Source organism: Crassostrea angulata, chromosome 4 (assembly GCF_025612915.1).
Source record: "Crassostrea angulata isolate pt1a10 chromosome 4, ASM2561291v2, whole genome shotgun sequence".
Taxonomy (NCBI): domain Eukaryota; kingdom Metazoa; phylum Mollusca; class Bivalvia; order Ostreida; family Ostreidae; genus Magallana; species Magallana angulata.
In genome coordinates this window covers 34,344,342-34,362,214 of record NC_069114.1, presented here as the reverse complement: position 1 = coordinate 34,362,214, position 17,873 = coordinate 34,344,342, and the positions used below count along the sequence as shown (strand labels likewise).

General features: G+C 32.5%; 2 protein-coding genes across 2 annotated transcripts; one reads left to right on the top strand and one right to left on the bottom strand.

The window, feature by feature from the left end:
• Positions 1-617: 617 nt before the first annotated feature.
• On the bottom strand, positions 618-8,331 carry LOC128180731 (protein Mo25-like). The gene is made up of 8 exons (XM_052848876.1): positions 8,215-8,331; positions 7,465-7,621; positions 5,811-5,975; positions 4,239-4,357; positions 3,904-4,072; positions 3,613-3,738; positions 3,213-3,356; positions 618-2,810 (listed from the first exon to the last, which is right to left on the bottom strand). The coding sequence occupies exons 2-8, from the start codon at positions 7,573-7,575 to the stop codon at positions 2,622-2,624; spliced, it is 1,023 nt and encodes a 340-aa protein (XP_052704836.1). The 5' UTR covers positions 7,576-7,621; positions 8,215-8,331; the 3' UTR covers positions 618-2,621.
• LOC128180727 (flavin-containing monooxygenase 5-like) lies at positions 8,276-16,776 on the top strand. The gene is made up of 10 exons (XM_052848872.1): positions 8,276-8,601; positions 10,295-10,464; positions 10,896-11,072; positions 11,289-11,415; positions 12,637-12,807; positions 13,109-13,217; positions 15,017-15,166; positions 15,407-15,592; positions 16,085-16,218; positions 16,406-16,776. The coding sequence occupies exons 1-10, from the start codon at positions 8,402-8,404 to the stop codon at positions 16,581-16,583; spliced, it is 1,602 nt and encodes a 533-aa protein (XP_052704832.1). The 5' UTR covers positions 8,276-8,401; the 3' UTR covers positions 16,584-16,776.
• The last annotated feature ends 1,097 nt before the right edge of the window (positions 16,777-17,873 follow it).

Sequence of the window (17,873 nt, the reverse complement as noted above, 5' to 3'; positions counted from 1 at the left end):
ATTATATGTTGTACAAACTGGTTAGTTCTTACAAGGGAAAATAAGAAGAAGACTCCTGATCAGAAATAGTTTATGAAGTCTGTTGTTGATGTGTTGCTATGCATACATGTACAGAGCTAGAGCGATGAAATTCTTTTATTCTGCAAGCATTAGGAAAAACTTCAATACATGTTAAGTACACATGTATTTACTATTAAACATGTAACACACTTATAAGTATGTCAGGTCTATGTATTATCCACACATAAATCAATTTGAGGAATTGTTTGAAACATTAATATGGATGAAAATAAAACACAACTGATAGAGATTCTTCAGGAAAACAATGGCATTACTGTAACCTAATTAATTAGCTGATGCTTTGTAAATTGGTAATCAACTGACAAAGCCACTCTGTAAAACAGTGATCTATTTTATTGTTTATTTAAATGGCAAGTTACAATATGGACTGTGGAGATATCATATTAATTTTCTCCTGATCACCTAGTGCAAGGAAATTCTTACTGGCAATGTAGCTTACTGTCAAGAAACCAAATGCATGTACCAGTACATGTATTTGAAGGTCTCTATGACTGCATCCAGTCTAGTGCTACTGAACACACAAAAAAGACAAGACATTTTTACTTAAAATATTTATAACAGACTTATTTTAACATAGTATATATACTGATCAAGTCAAATTCTATTCTATATTCTTAAATATTGCAAAGAAGTGAGTAAAGCTTCATTTGATTTTTTTTTAAAGTTGCCCTTACAGTGTTTCTCTAAAACTTTGTGTCAAAATTTTATTCTTTACATTAAAAGAAAATTGCAAGAAATTTCACTTTTCAAAATAATTGTTGAAATTTTTTTTTGGGATACATGAACCTATTCTCTCAATTAATCTCAATTAATGGATCCTAACTCTGCAATTACATCAATTGCACTATACAATACAAACTCATTTGTCCATATACACATTAACATCTAATAATTTTTTTGCATTCGAAAAAGTAAATTTACATTGAATTTTTTTGTCATACATATAAATGTATCAGATACATACAAGTCCAACATCACAATAATCACATTATGCATCTAAAGCCCCATCAATATCCCACAAACATTCACAACTAGAAAGGAACTTCCAGTTGTATGGAACAGAATGCTGGAAAAAAAAAAACCTGGAAATACATCTTAAAGATGTAAAATAAAATATATTCTAATAATAAAAAAAAAGACAATATAGAAAAGAAATTCTCAGAGCTGGAAAGATATCCACAGATGAACATTCAATGACATATTTTTGTCATAAAATTTAGACATTTTTTAAACAGCTAAAAGAAAATTTTAAATACCGGGTATTCTTACGGTAGCATTATGTCAAGCAATTTGCCACCAATTTTAGAAAATAAAAAAACCTGCAAAGATGTGCACAAATTTAAATGAAAGAGTATAATGCCTGGGTAATTTGCCTTAGGACAGGGGTTATAAAACTGATAATGAAAAGAGAAAAAAATTCCAACTTCCAAATGATTGGCTTAAACCTCTACCTAATTCAGATACATTTGCAAAAAACACATACATGTACTGTAATTATAGCACTAAAGTAAGAAAACAAATAACACAGTGATGAGTACAGTAATGGAATTAAATATGCAGTTAATATTAGATCTACTCATACAAAAGTACACTTCTGGTCAAATAAAGTGACCTTGGATAATGATTCACCAGTTTCATCTGAACTCAAGAGTCTTGGAGAAAAAAAAATTAACAAGACTTGATATAAGAATTACTGTCCATGCTTTACTTTAAGAAAAAGAAATAGGAATCATTTGTGTGCGTGTGATTTACAATGTAAAATCCTGGAATTTGAACAGCAATTAGTTACAGATGAGCAAACAGAGAGGTAAGTTTTGATAAGTAATACATGAACAATTGCGAGGCCTGCCACATATTTATTTGCCAATTATTGAAAAACATACTTTATTTTTCATAAAAAATGTTGAACAGTCTTTACCGCTAAATCTTTTTGAATTACAACTCCCCCAAAAATATGAAAATCACTGTAGTGTATTTGAATTATAAAGAATAGAAAGATTTTATTAGATAAAATTATTTTTTATATATGATCTGGATATATCAATAATATAAAAAAAAAATTGATAAATAAAAACCTTGAAGGTATAACTTTCTCAAAAGGAACAAAATATTATTCAATTTTTAGTAAAGAAAATTGGAATGAAAACAACAAGTGCTTTAAATCTTGACCCGTTAGAACAAAGCAGAGAGCATTCCAAATAATTTTTTCTATGAAATTTAATAAATAGAACAGCTTGGCACCAAAGATCTAGCACTTGAGAAGAGTCAGGTCCTCTTGATGGAACACTTAATTGGGGATATTAGGTCTAGGGCACGAATCACATTCCTTTATGCATCCTTATATGTACATACAGCAAAGCGAATCACCATCATTTGAAATTTTACGAATCCTGAATGATCAGTATAAAGAAGTGTGCAAGCTCCTTGCGGATGTTTCGAGGAGGTGACTATTTCATATATTAGTAACAAGGGCAGAAACTTCTTTGTGACTGAGGTTTCCTCTGAAGCTAGACTCCATCGTTAGCTAAAAGCCCCTGCTACTATGATGTACTTGTTTCATCGGCTTTGAGTTCTTTTATTTGTTTTATAAGATATGCTTTCTCGTCATTGAATTGTTCGTCATCTGATCTTTCAGTGTGAAATTTGGTTAAAAAGTCCACAAGTTTATCCTTATTCCTTAACAGTATGTCGAGAATGGGCTTGGGTTTGTTTGGATTTGCTACAAACACCTGCAAAAGGTACATGTGATTAACAAACCTGACAATACATGTTCATTAATATGGTATGTGAATATCTGATGTATATTTAAAAATATTAACAACCAATATGTACACTGCAAATTATTGCAGAATATTTTCACTATTTTTATTACTAAATGGGAGCTTCTGATAAAGCTTGAAATTGTACATAATGTACTCATCTAGAAAATAATAATAAATATCAAACTGTTCTTTTACATTAAAACATTCATTCATAGCTACCTTGTGATTGATATACATGTATACTGTCACTCATTAAAACTGTTTGCAACAAAAGGTTAAAATATCAAGGTGTAGATAATATTGTTGTTTTAGATTCATAAAATTTCAGTTAAAAATATGCACAGGCTACTGCATTTTGTACATTAGTACCTTAAAAACATGGAAGGCTTCAAATTGTATATTGCGACTCTTTTCTCGTAACATGGTCATCATCAGTTTCAGATTTTCAGGGTTGCTGATGTATCGAGTCATGGTTGTGAAATTATGACGATCTAACAACAGTTCTCCTAGTAACTGAAAATATCACAGGAAACTATTATCTTAAAAGAAATGATATAAAGAAACAATACATAATTGAATACCTGAATCTCTATGCACATAATTTTACCTGAAACCCTAAGCACAGTGCATACAATGTATTTCAAAGATATTTGTCCGTTTTCTCTAGGGTATTAAATGAACTGTGATACAATTAACACAAAAATAATTAGCACATTATTAGTGACAATGATATCTGTGTACAATAAAAAATTCAGACTTAAACACATACCTTCAGGGCCTGACGGCGAGTGACATAGTTTTCGGAGTTGAGCAATCTCTGGTAGGACGTAAATACTTTCTCATAGTTGTTCTCCAGGAAATCTGCAGACAGCATTTTGTGCTTCACCAGCAGCTCCTATCAAAATTGAAATAGAAAAAAAATACTTTATCTTTTCACTATTAATGAGCCTGATGATTTTTTTGAATTCAAGTAAAACAGTAACTAACAGATTATTTTAGGGGACGAGAAATCAAGACAAGATAAACATAATTATAAAGCCTTAAATTTTTAGACACATACCTTAAATGTTGAAAATGCATCCGAGGCTATATCAAATGTAGAAACCTCCACATAATCAAAGAAACTGTAGAACTCAGGAGAGAAAAGCATTATTTTGGCAAGAGCTTCATATCGACAGCATTCCCTCAACATCATTCCACAATTGAGAGCTATTTCCTGATTCTCATATCTACAGTAAAACTTTCATGGTCAGGTACGTGAAAGTATTAAATGTAAACCACACGTATCAATGTTATACATTTCTCCATTAAGTAAGTACCTTGACCTATATATTAAGGATATTTCATAATGCTCACTTTGTCCCAAATATTACAGCATTACACATACATACATACCCCTTCATAAGATCAAACAAAATCTCTTGTTTGGTAACAATGTATTCAACTGTGGGGGTTCGAGACCCAATTTGTCTTCGCAACAGGTTGTTGAAGATGGCAACCACATCTTTTCTGCCCTATGAAATTAAATTCTTTTTGTTAACTTTCATTCATTTTTCATAGTTTTATCATTTTTCTTTTAATTAAAAAATTTAAATCCAAAATCCAATCATTTTTTGGCTTCATAAGAAATACATGTATCCACTAAAAATATCCATGGATTTTAAGATTTTTTAAATACCTCAAAGTAGAGTTGTAACAATATATCAATCGTATTGATTGTGAGGGCCTACAATACCATTATCATATTGTCACATGTGTATTGTGATACACAATGTTACTTAATTTTCATTGACTTTATGGAATAGTTACATGGTACACATAATCAAAGACATTAAGAAATTTCAATTGAAGTTGGTTATAATTTGTATGTTTTGTTTCAAGCAATTGCATTTTATTTCTTTTTGATATAGTTTGTTGACTGATTTTGTAAGAAGATGACACATTTGCTTTATGCTGTATTACTCTGTAGGCAACATAGATATCAGTAAATCTTATGCTTAGTAACAACTATATCATTATACATGATGTATCACATTAATATATCATGATAAGTATGCATACTTGCCAACTGACCCGATTTCGTCGGGTCACACCCGATTTTTCAACCCTTCACCCGATTATTTTTTATGACCCGGCGGGTCATGCTTTTCACCCGATTTTTGTCGAACAACCCGAAAATCTCCCGATTTCCGGATTTGGTTCGTAAATTACGTTGCGCGTTTGACTTCCAGTTATGAACCCAAGCTGAGCTTGGATTATGTAACGCGTAAACAATGCCGATGGCTATAACAGACACATTAAGTGTAATCATTATCGTGAGTTGTTTTGACTAAGCGAAGGTGTGATGGCTTCCAATAAGGAAAGGTCTTCATCGGGACCAGCGGAATCAAAACCAACAAAAAGAAAACGATATTTTTGTACCTATCAACATATCTGAGAAAATGAATTCCCATAGGTAAAACAAAGTAATCGAGTACAAAACGAGGCTTTTGTGTTCTATGTAACGCACATTTGAATATTGGATTTTGTGCCCAAAATGATCTGACTAAACATTCAAAAACGCTAAGTCATGTATAGAATCCTTTTTAATACACAAAAGTCTTCCAAGTCACTTACAACTTTCATGCCATCATTTACAGAGTTCAAAAGCAAGGTTAATGTAGCAGAAACTCTTTTTACATATTTTTTAGCTGAACACAACCTACCATTTTCTGTGTCAGATCACTTTACAAAATTCAAAATCAGCATCTGTTAGTTAAAATGCTTCTTTGCAATAAAGTATTACACATAAGTTTTAACACATATTTCTATTGTACAGTATATACCTATGAAATGCATGGTAAATATGTCGTGAATGTCGATACGCGCTATGACCAGATTTTTTACTTTCCAAATCTGGTCATGACCAGATTTTTACATGTTGGAGGTTGGCAAGTATGTAAGTATGCCGGCGATACTCAAGCCTACCTCAAAGTCTATACGCGGGAGTTGTTGTACGAGGGTCAGCAATATGTGCGTGTTGTATATTTCCTGGGAGAGCTGAGCCACAAGCTCAGATTGAGGTTCCTGGTCACCAGCCCCATACAAAATGGTCTTGATGGCTGACAGATTCTTGGAAACATCTTCTGTAGCCTAAATCAAAGGGACATAGCCATGCATAACTTAATTAGATATAATAACAAATAAATGTATCTCATGGTTCGTTTAATAACAAATATTTCCTTATGGCAATGAAGTGCTATCATATTTAGATTGAGTGGATCACATAACCATGCAATGTCACAGCAACTTGCTACTTGACTGTGTATCATGTATCGAGTATAATAATAAAATGCTGGGGGGGGGGGGGGGGGGGAGCAGGGCTCGGCATTAACGCTTGTCCGCTTGTCCGGTACCAGTTAAAAAAATATGCGGACAAGTGAATATTGCTGGCCACTTGTCCGACTGGACAAGTGCATTTTTTATATTAAGAAGTCTCCAACATTTAAAAAAGAAAAGAAAGTTTTGTGATAAGTTTATCCGTAGTCTCGTTATAAGTTTATCGATTAGTTATTTTGAATTTCGATCCCGACATCAAATTGCAATGCAATTGAGTTACTCTTGATCGGGATTGAAGTTTACTAATTTCAAACAACTTTCAAGGTGTGGATCTTAGTTCTTACAAAGTACAAAACACATATGTTAAGAAAAAGAAAGGAAGAAAAGGTAGCAAAGATAAAGGATTATGGAAAGAAATGTAACTTATTTTAGGTTTCATTCATCATTGATAGACTATGATGACTTTCCATGTTTAGTTTAAAAAACAGCTGAGAAACCAATATAACAGTTACATGTATTTTTAAACCTGATGCTAAATTTAAGATGTCTTGTAATTTGCCATGACAAAGCTACAGCTGACAAATCATGTTTAATGTTATATAGAACAAATACATGTACATAATTATAGGAAAGACACTTTAAGTTTCCATTTAAAAAGTCAGGTTATTAATTATAGCTAGAGTATTAATCAATAAATGATTTTATTTTAGTAATAGAGTACTGTAGTTTTCAAGTTGACAATATTTGATCTTTAATATTGAAAATTTTTCGGACAAGTGAAGTTGAAGTTCGGACAAGTAAATGTTTTGGTCACTTGTCCGAATGGACAAGTAGGAAAAAAAGTTAATGTAGAGCCCTGGGGAGGGGTTAAAACAATTTATTCTATAGCTGAAATTGACATACACTCTATATGACACAAATGATTTTTTAAAAAATATTCAATTTTTCCATAATAAATTTCCGCAAATTAAGAAGTTGATGCAACTGTGAGCATTCAAGGGTTTTGGGTGAATGAACTTTAGCAATTACTGGTACATGAACATGATCAAAAGCCAAATAGACAGTACATCAAACTATATTTGTTGTCATATAGGATATCAAATAGATCAGATGATTTATCATACCATAGCTATTGCAAGTCTGTTTCACACATCTTTATCAAATAAACAATAAAATTTGAATGTTCAATTTGTAACAAATTCTTACACTTTAATCATAAAGACATAAACGATATCATCTTTGTAAATTTGTTACGTATCAACAATTCACTGAGGAGATAGTTGACCTCTGATTGCATTCTCACCTTGTCAGCTTTCTTTTCTCCTGCCTGGCCTTTAACTACAGCCCCTAGAGCCTCCTTCAGAGATCTCACTAGTTCCTGAGGACTCTTCTGGGATTTCCCAAAGAGGGGCATGGCCTGATTTCTACAAGAAGTAGGGTAGAAACTGCTACGCTGTTACCTAAATCAAAAGAAGGGTTAAGCGTTGTAAGATAGAGTCTGCATGATGTTAAAAAAAAACCCTGATTCATTCATGTATTTTACTCATTTTCAAGTAACTGTGTCCACTCTGCAAGTCGCACGACTCAAGAAATGAGCATTCTATCTATAACACATTTAAAAATGTTGCAACATGTTATGAATAAATATGAAAAACTGCACTGAACAACAGAACAAGCGCAAACTTTATCAAATCTGCATTCCTATTCCGGGTTGCAATTTTGTTCAGAGAAAATTTGGATTATTTAAACTTCGCATTCATAAAGGACAGATAAAACGTGAAAACACATCTAAAATACCTAAATAAAAACGAAATAAATAAAGCATTCGTATTATGAATTTTGTAATAATCATTTAATGAATGGAATTTGGAGAATTTATAACCCATCATGACGAGAGTGCGTGAAAATGAAACGGATTTTATTTCATTTTTCATCTCCTATAGGATTTTTCTCCCCATGATATTTGTAATCATTGTAAATATTTAATATATTCAAAGGAAAAATATTTTCCTTTTGTTCTCCGCGCTTGTAAACGCCCAAAACAGGCACCTACCCGAATGGATGTCAACTCGGCCAGTAACTCGATGAACACAAGAAGTGACGTCAAAAAATACAAGGACTGCGCAGAGTCGGAAGTGGATATCAAAGGGCAACAAATGCACGTGTTTTAAAAAGCTGTCTGCTCGATTTATCACGTAGTCAACAGTAGCATTGGAATGTGGTTCGTGGGTTGACTTTAAATGAACAAGACAATGTCGTCAAATCCTAGAGAAAGCACTGTCGATGTTGTCGTCATTGGTGCAGGGATTTCAGGCCTTGCTGCAGCAAAATGTCTCCTGGATGATGGATTTAAAGTGACAGTTTTGGAGAGATCAGGCGACATTGGTGGACTGTGGACTTACAGAGAAAATGACTATGGCGTTATGCGATTTACTCACATGTAAGTACAGTGATGTCATATATTTCATTATTTTTTCTCTTATCAATTAGCTGAAATGGGGTCCGGCTGAAATGCTATAATTTATTATACCGTAATTATCATGATTGTTGAAATATATGTCGTACGTACAGCAACAAAAATTACATCTAAGACTATTAAGAAGATTATCTTAATCATGTTGACACCAAATGACTAATGGGATATAATACATAGCCCATTCAGAATGTATATTATAAGGGGGAGGTGGTATATAGCCTACATGTACATGTATCATAATTGCATGGTACGTTGTGATTAGACTTCAGCATCTCAGAATAAATGAAGTTTTTTTTTAATGTTCAGTATTTCAAAGGAAGATACATGTATATATCATCTTAATTCAGAGTTGGTTAGATTTAATGCATTTTATTCTCTGTCAGTCAGCTTTCAGATGTAGTTAAATGACTATAAATAGATTAAACATTTGAAGCAGATTTAAATCAAAGTGGTAAATTTAAATTGATGCATAATGCTAGGTTTTACACATATCTGAATAAAAAAAAAGTGTGTGCCTTGCATGGATGATGAATATGACTGATACATGTATAGCAGGGCTGTCACAACACTTTTTTGCTTAGGGACTCAGGGCTCCCTCCAAAATTGGAAGATTATCAACAATTTTTGTCAAATTTGGAAAATTTAAGATGCTTATATATCAAAAGATATCATTCTATATATCAGAGAATATTCTAAAAATTGAAGTTTTACAGCTCAAATTTTACTTGAACTACAATTTTTTATATATACCCAATCTAAAATTTGTGATATACATGTACAATAAAACACAGTTATATAGCAAACACGCTTATAATGACTTGACACTTACAGCAATTTAGTGATTTTCATTTCATTTCGTGACTATATTATATGTTGTGAACTTGACATATATAACGAATTATGCTTATAACGAAGTGAAATCGCCCATCCTTGGCACTTCATTATAACTGTACGTGTTTTACTGTATAGGGAATTTGTAGATGAGTAAATTGGGATTTTCAATCATGCAGGGGTTTTTTAATTGGGAATGATTGACTCTGTTTATCGGACCTAAATTAAAGAGATTGATTGCCCTGTATAATTTTTATTGAATAAATCTATTAAACATTTAATGTTTCATGAGAAGGTTGATCCACTTGCAGGGATTTAACTTATGATTATGAGTCCTATTTATCAATATTAGTTATCAAAACAAAAATATAATGAGAATTACTTTATATACATGTAGGGTTATTTTCGTCCTTGTGTTATTTTTGCCCTTCTTCACTTGCAAACGGTGGCAAAGCTGTGTTTAAAGAGAGATATTTTGAGGGATTGCAATTATACTAGTCTTAAATTTGCCCGCTGACAATGATGGCGAAAGGGGGGAAAATAAAACAGGTGCGAATATTTCTCTGTGTACAGTAATTACACTAAGGATGTAAGGTTGTTAATCTCTTTCTCGATAAATAGTTTGCAAATTTTTTGTATCGTGGCAAAGTACTTGATTGCTCATTTGTTGATTGCATGAATTGCCTATTATACCTCAAATTAATACATGTACAAAGCCTCCGACTCCCTTATCATGTAAATTGCTGGACCAACTATATAATTAATTTAAAAAGATTTTGATCTCTTTTGATTTTGTATACTAATGAGTTATGATAATATGTTTTAGCAATGTATCCAAGCACAACTACTGCTTCTCAGACTTTCCGTTTCCGGATGATGTTCCGGACTATCCACACAACAAGGACATGGCAAAGTACATCAAGGACTACGCTGCTCACTTCAAATTACAGGAGCACATCAAGTTCTTTACCAAAGTGAAGGGATTGGAGAAAACAGGTAAACATGGAATGGCAAGGAGACTAATATATCATCTCTTACTATTGTTACTATTGCTGTTATTTTTTTTAGTTACTGTAGAAGCACATATTTTCATTGGGTCAAAATTTCGTTGTTTTTACACCAAATAAAATTTTGTTGGCATTTAATTTCGACATTTTTTTATCTTTTTGTATTTATTAATACTTGGGTTAAAAATTTGTAATGTTATGGATTTAATTTTGTTGAGATATACTGCCAACAAAAATAACGAAATTAAATCCTCAACGAATATTTCTGCTTCAACAGTATTATATTTGACCTACTTTCAAAACATACTTTTTAATTTTTTTAAATCATATTTCTAACTCTTCAAGTGATGCTGCACATTATCTTTAATGTATTTGCATATATATATATATATGATTAAAAATCTGTTGATTTAAACATAGAATCTTCAGAGAAGGGCACTTTATGGAAGGTGCATTGTCAGAGAGTAGAAGATGATGGAAAAACTGTCAAGTCTCCAGAGGAGGAGGAGATAATCACAGCACGATATGTGGCCATTGCAACTGGACATCATGCTAGTCCAGTGGATCCAAAGTTTAGGGGCGAAGAGACTTTTAAAGGTATCAAGTGTATATATGTTTATAATATATACACCTATATGTCTGTATATGATTTATGATACTTCAAACAAGCAGTATTTATTATTTATGAGATGTAAAATTCCTTTCAAACCCAATTGCTTTGTTAATATGCAGATAAATACAATTGTATAAATTAATTTGTCACTGTTGCAAAACCACTGCAGAGCAAAACAAAATTTTTATTACATCTTGAAGGAGAGATTATTCACAGTGTGAAATACAAGGATGTAATCTATAATGGCATGGAGGGTAAGAAAGTCCTGATCATAGGAATAGGGAACAGTGCGGTGGATGTAGCCGTCAACTGTGCTAGCCAAGGAAGGTGAGGGTACTTTCATGAAGGTTTGATCCTAACCTGAACAGGTGAAATATAATGGCACAAATGTTCATGAAGAAACTAGATTATCTGCTCAAGTACAAACTTTTCTTTAAAGGGGCATGGTCACGATTTTGGTCAAATTCAATTTAATAACTATTTTTATTATTTACAATGCTTTAGGAATGTATTTCTAATGATCAAGTGTAATTTGAGAGTCGGTTGGAAGGCTCACAATTCTTTGTCATGTAAACAAGGCTCGTGCCCTGTTTTTGTTTACATAGGTTCAATATACCTGTAAAAAGTCTTTTTCAAGCTAATTTGTCAATGTTTTTATTAATTTTAAGCATTCAAAATGTATATTAAACAAAAGCTTTGTTTACATATCAAAGAATTGTAAGCTCTGTAACTCGCTTATAACTCAACAAAGGACACTCAAATTGCCTTTTTGAAATGCCTTACTAAAGCATTGTAATCATTAAAATCGGAAAAATAATTGTTCACCAAAATCATGACCATGCCGCTTTAATTGTTACTCACTTTTAGAATCTTGCCACAGTAAAAACCACTTTCATTTTAGTTGATAATTTAAATTCCACATCATTTTTACTGGAAGATGAATTTGTATAATTCTTCCTTGTTCAGAAGTAAAATCAATATTCTTGCTGTATTCTGCATGAACATATGGCCTGGATCTCTAGCCTCTATAATGTTGGACAATTTTGAATATTGATAAAAAAATTTTCATTTTTTACTGTTTGTAAAACTAAAAAAATCTCCGTGTCAAAATACTTATAAGAAAAAAGTTAAAAGTTTTAACACATTTCAATTTCTAATCTTAAAGCTAACAGTAATGTGAGACAGCTTTGGTCTTTAGTAAGAGTTGCTGGCCTTGAAGCACAATTTAAACTCAGTTGTGTTGTAAACAATCCAACAGTTGAAACTCCTATATTTATTCTCCTTTATTATCCTTAATCAATCAATTTGGTTGAAGTTGTAATATGATGTACCGGTATGTGAATTGCAAAAATGATTGGAATTAAAAAAAATAATGGATAATATATGATTTAAGATTTAATGAAAAGTATACATATCACTATCGCATTAATTGTTCTTTTTACTCAATTCTCATTAGCAAATTTTGTTATGAGGTTGAGCTACATATAACTTCATCCCATCAAGTAAATTTACAAAAAGTGAACAACAGATTATTTGATTTTTGTGCAGGTGTGAATCAGTCTATATAAGTACAAGATCTGGAGCCTGGGTAGTTCCTAACTATCTGTTTGGACTTCCAACTGATTTGTATGCATGTAGAGCTTTCTTCTACATCCCATGGAAGGTGGGATCGGCAATATTTGAGAATATTGTGAAACTTATTTCTGGACCTCCAAAAAGGTAAACTTAGATATCTTTTTTACATTTTTTAATGGTACAGTAAAACAAAGTTGCATTGAATATGCTTATAATGAAATCACACTTTACATATGGAGATCCTGTTTATTAAGTAAAGTGTGAGGAATTGTATCATAGACTTATTGGATTAAACAAAATACATGTATGCATGTGTAATGGAAATTGTTTGTGACTGGCATTTTGTCATATAGCATGTTTTTCTGTAGTTATATTCTCAGGGTGTCAGCAGAGAATGTGAGAATTAAGATTGACCAATAAGAAGGCTATTACCATTGAATTGTAGGTGGAACCTGAACCCTAAGATGAGGCTCCTTCAGACTCAGCCAACGGTCAGTCCCTGTTTGATCCATCACATCCAGAGACATGACATCCGAGTGGTGTCCAATGTTCAGGTACCTAGACTTTAAATACTTTGTCATTGTAAATTCCTTATATTACGCGAGTACTTAATTCCGCAATCCCACTTTTTTGTATCAAATTGTGAAAAAATAAAATCGCGAACTCAGATCTTTTGTTCTTATTTCTTATAGTTCTCAACTCTTAGAAAATAATGGCTGGATTTTAAAATCCGCAAAGGGTACTTCTAACAATTTTATGCGGGTATTAATTCCTCATGTTTAATTAAGAATCTACAGAATACTGTACCGCTCATAGTAATACCGTTCCTTGTAATTTCTTCACAACTAGGAGATACTTGAATCAATTACGGCTGAGTTAAAAGGAGATAAGTTTGAAGTAGAGCATAAATAATATGTTAGTATTCAATTTTAAGATATAGTCAGTCTATTTTTTTAGTTTAAAATAAGTTATTCCATTATACCCAAATACGATAAGTGTCAAACACATACTGTACATGGTTTGCAACAATAAGATTATGTTGCATTGCAGTGATAAGAATTTGGAAACAAATGCTGCATTAATCGAATTCTTTGATACAGTGTACATGTACGTTGTTTTTGTTGCTACTTCAGGAAATAAGAACAAACAGCCCTGTGAAGTATGGAAGTATTAACAGTTTTTGGTTTTTATTGTAATAACAATGCCTCCATATTATTTTCTAACAGCATGTGTGTTGGTGGTGAAATCACATGTATAGTTTATTACTTTTTTTAAAGTATTTATACCTTTGGCTCTTTTGTATTTGAGATTGCTTTATTTATTCAGTTGATACACTATGTATATACCAGTCATGTATATCTCACTGCAAGTTAGTTTATTCATGATTGTTTTATTTGCATGATTTTAAACCTGTAGCCTCTTTGGAGATAGCTTTTTAATTTTGCCTCTAATCTTCAGCTATCAGACCTATCAGTGCAAGTACTTGTTTACATACATGTATATGTAGAGGATATCTTTATTGTGTGATTTTATATTTGCCTTTTCCAACTCATTGAAATGGTGTATATATTTGTGAGGGTTGCCAGATATCAGGGTCAATCAAATATTGTCAATCATAAGCTATTCCTTGGGTATTGTACATTGTCTTAGCATTTTTAAGACCCTAACATGATTAAGCAGAATTAAAGAGTACATGTATATTAAATAGGAAGTGCTTCTGTGCATCTGAGTTAATCTGCTGGTAGATGGAGAGGAGTAAAGAGCTTGTACAGAAGAGGATATATGGTTTATTCTTTCATTTCTGGGACCCATAATTACTGCGGGTGGACCATTTGAAACTTATACATAGTACCTAGTCCAGGAGCACAGGCTCAGAATAGAGAGTTCAGATTATAGGTGTTAAACAGTGGTTTCAGACAAAGTGTTGAGACATAAGGGTTAGCTTGATGAAAATTATATTTGAAAACAGTTAGAAGCAATTGCTTTCATTCATTTTGATCAATCATATTTTGATTCAGTTATTTAGAAATGTGGGAAACATTTATAAGAAAAAATCTTATCAGTGGTTTGAACCCACATTACATATTACAATAATTATCTATAATTTATTCACAAATTTATGAAGCATGTAGGTATATTTCTTATTGAATTCTGAAACCTGGTACATACATGTATATTGAAAAAGTTATTGATTAGAAAAAGAGTTAAATGACTAACTGATGAGCATATGAATCTCGAAGATACACACATATATTAAAACAAAATCAACACAGTACAAATTAAGAATACCAGTGCATGAAGTTATATTGTTTATATATCCAAAAATATTTCTGAAATACTGTCTGTGTTTCAGAGCATTGAGGGGTCGAAGGTCACATTTGTGGATGGCCAATCAGCTGACTTCGATGTTATTGTGAAGTGTACAGGGTACAAGATTGATCTCCCCTTTTTGAGCGAGGACCTAAAGAGAATCATTTTAGATGAGGATTCAAATTCCATAAGAGTACGTCTTAAAACATATAACTACCACTAGCTATTTTTAGGGTGTTCCATATGTTGTATAAATTGATTTTTCTTTAGCACATACGGATACATTCAAATGTTTAAACCAAAATAATACTTAAAATGATAATTAGCAAAATGCAATGTAAAATGCAAGGGAGGTTGCCCTGTATGTGAGTATGTATTGTAAAAGCAGACAAATAGACAGTTTGTGAATCAATTCCTATCTCATATTTTGCAGCTTTACAAGAATGTCTTTAACCCAGAAATCGGCCATTCTTTGGCATTCATTGGTTTTGCCCAGCCTGCATCAGGAGGACTTCTGTCCATGTCTGAAATTCAGGCCAGGTGGTTCACAGAGCTTGCCAGAGGGCGCTGTAGTCTGCCTACACCGCTCACCATGAAGGAGGACATACGGGAAGATGAGGCAAGTTATTAAAAGATTCTGTAAATTATCACATCTCAAGACTAAAAGATATTATTACTTTTGTATAGTATCATGATTTCTTTTCAAAATATTGTTTAAGGTGGTATGGGACAGCATGTATGTATTGTTTATCGAAATAAACAATAAAGTGAAGTTTAATTATATGAGTATAAGTTTCTTTCCCAATATTGTCACCTTACTGCACAGCGCAGAGGGTTCGAGAGCTGAATTCAAGTCTGTAAGTCTTGAGCTCGAATCCCACTTGGGGTTTTACAATTTTTACCTCTCCAAATATTTTTATTTTAAAAGCTAACAATCTTAAAATTTTAAACTGGTGAAAGTATTCTAATTATAATGTACTTTAATCCACATTGATATTGACAGATGTCCCAAACCACCTTAAGTTTCAGGAATTGCTTATTTTGTAAAATACCGGTATATACATAAAAGTAAATTACATGTATTAAAACAAGTGTCTGATTTTTTCTGTAGGAAAAAGTGAGATCCAGGTATTATCATTCCAACAGACATACAATTCAGAAAGATCCTATTCTGTACAATGATGATATAACATCCATGTTTGGTGCTAAGCCAGAGCTTCTGAAGAATCCAACACTAGCGTGGAGGTAGAGATTATCTTATCATAGAAAAAAATATTTCAAAGTCAACATCATACGATTAAATTCAATTTCTTTTTAAATTAAGCAAATTAAAGCTATCTCCTAAATCCTGCTATAATGTAATGGTACATATGCCTTTTTGAGACTGTCAGAGACATAAATAATGATAACATTTTTCTCCTTACCATATCAGACTTCTCTTTGGGTCTTGTGGCACCTATCAGTGGAGACTGCAAGGGCCAAATGCCTGGAGTGGTGCTAAAGAGGCGGTGCTTAAAGTCCCAGTCACAGGGATGTGGCACTACACCGGTGTGGCTTTGGTGGTGCTCGTAGGATTATGGCTGTTGTACATCCTGTCATTTTTGTTTTGACTGTAATACATGTATCAGTGCTACCCCTCAGATCAATGGAGACACTGAGTTGTTAGCAATGACAATGAACTGTGATAAAACATGTGCAATATACCGGTATCATTATAAACTAATATGCAGGAACTGAGTCATTTACAGTTGTTTATTTTTTTCAATCTATCTATTAGTCATAATAAATCTTTTCAAGAATTTAGTTTTCGTTTTGGTATGTACATGTATATCAGGACCCTACTTTTTTGGAACCCAAGTTACCCTATAGTAATCTATCTTTCTGTCCCACCTTTGAGAATCTTATCTGAGTTTTTGCTGGCTCTCCCCCAAGGGACAACTCTAACACCGAGGTAAAGGACATGGAGTAATCTTCAATTAAGTGTTTAGTTCTGAGTTTCAAGTCACAGCAGATCTTGAGCTATTTTTTACTTTCCTTATCCCTACCTGGCTCATACATGCAAATTGTCCATATAGGAAAGTTTTTGGTACTGATTCAGAAGTAAAACCATTGTCCAGAGCATTTTTCTCTCCGCTTTGCCTCATCTGGTCATACTTTAATCACAAAGACTGACAAAGTGCTCATAGGTAAATTATAGTTCAAAGAAACAAAAGTGTCTAAGTCAAGGTCATGGTAGAGTTCTTTGTAAATATCTTTCCATTAACATATTTTCTCCCCTTCTATGCCATATCAAGCCCATAATTTACACTCAAATTACCCGTGGGACAGTGTGAATAGTGTCAAAATTACCTTAATTGATGTCAAAGATCAAAATTAAACAAGATTTTTGTGTAAAATCTATCTCTTCCTTGAGCTTTGATTTTAATTGTGTGTTCCCGTTTTGCACACATTTGATAATTGGGTATAGAACAATAGGTGTGAATTGTGTTGTGATAGCAATTATAGTCTGCTTTCAGTCAAAGATTTTACCTGGATTTTTACTTGTGTTTTATCATTCATTCATCAGCGCCATGAAACAAGAAGACTATAGATATTTTGTTGTGTTTTAGTCTTATAACTAATAACTATCACAATTTTTTTTTCATTTGATAAAATAAAGATCAAATTAATGTTTTTAGTCTTAAATTTCCACTCACTGATAAGAAAAATAAGGATTAGATGATTTGACTTTTACATTTTTGCCCATTTACTTTAAATATAAAACTCGATGAATTGAGGAAAAATTGCTGGTCCCGGGCCAATTGGAAGCTGATTCAGTGTATGTAATTATATGATAAAGGGGAAAACTACACGGACAGTCATATGGGGTAGTCCGTGTCTCTTTTTACAATTTACATTGT

Excerpts from the sequence above, each read along its gene's own strand:
- LOC128180731 (XM_052848876.1), bottom strand. The coding sequence starts at position 7,575 with ATGCCCCTCTTTGGGAAATCCCAGAAGAGTCCTCAGGAACTAGTGAGA. Across the intron at positions 5,976-7,464 it reads GAGAAAAGAAAGCTGACAAG|GCTACAGAAGATGTTTCCAA; the intron begins GTGAGAATGCAA and ends CCTTTGATTTAG. Across the intron at positions 4,073-4,238 it reads TTGTTTGATCTTATGAAGGG|ATATGAGAATCAGGAAATAG; the intron begins GTATGTATGTAT and ends GTTTTACTGTAG.
- LOC128180727 (XM_052848872.1), top strand. The coding sequence starts at position 8,402 with ATGAACAAGACAATGTCGTCAAATCCTAGAGAAAGCACTGTCGATGTT. Across the intron at positions 15,167-15,406 it reads AGGATTCAAATTCCATAAGA|CTTTACAAGAATGTCTTTAA; the intron begins GTACGTCTTAAA and ends CATATTTTGCAG. Across the intron at positions 15,593-16,084 it reads AGGACATACGGGAAGATGAG|GAAAAAGTGAGATCCAGGTA; the intron begins GCAAGTTATTAA and ends TTTTTTCTGTAG.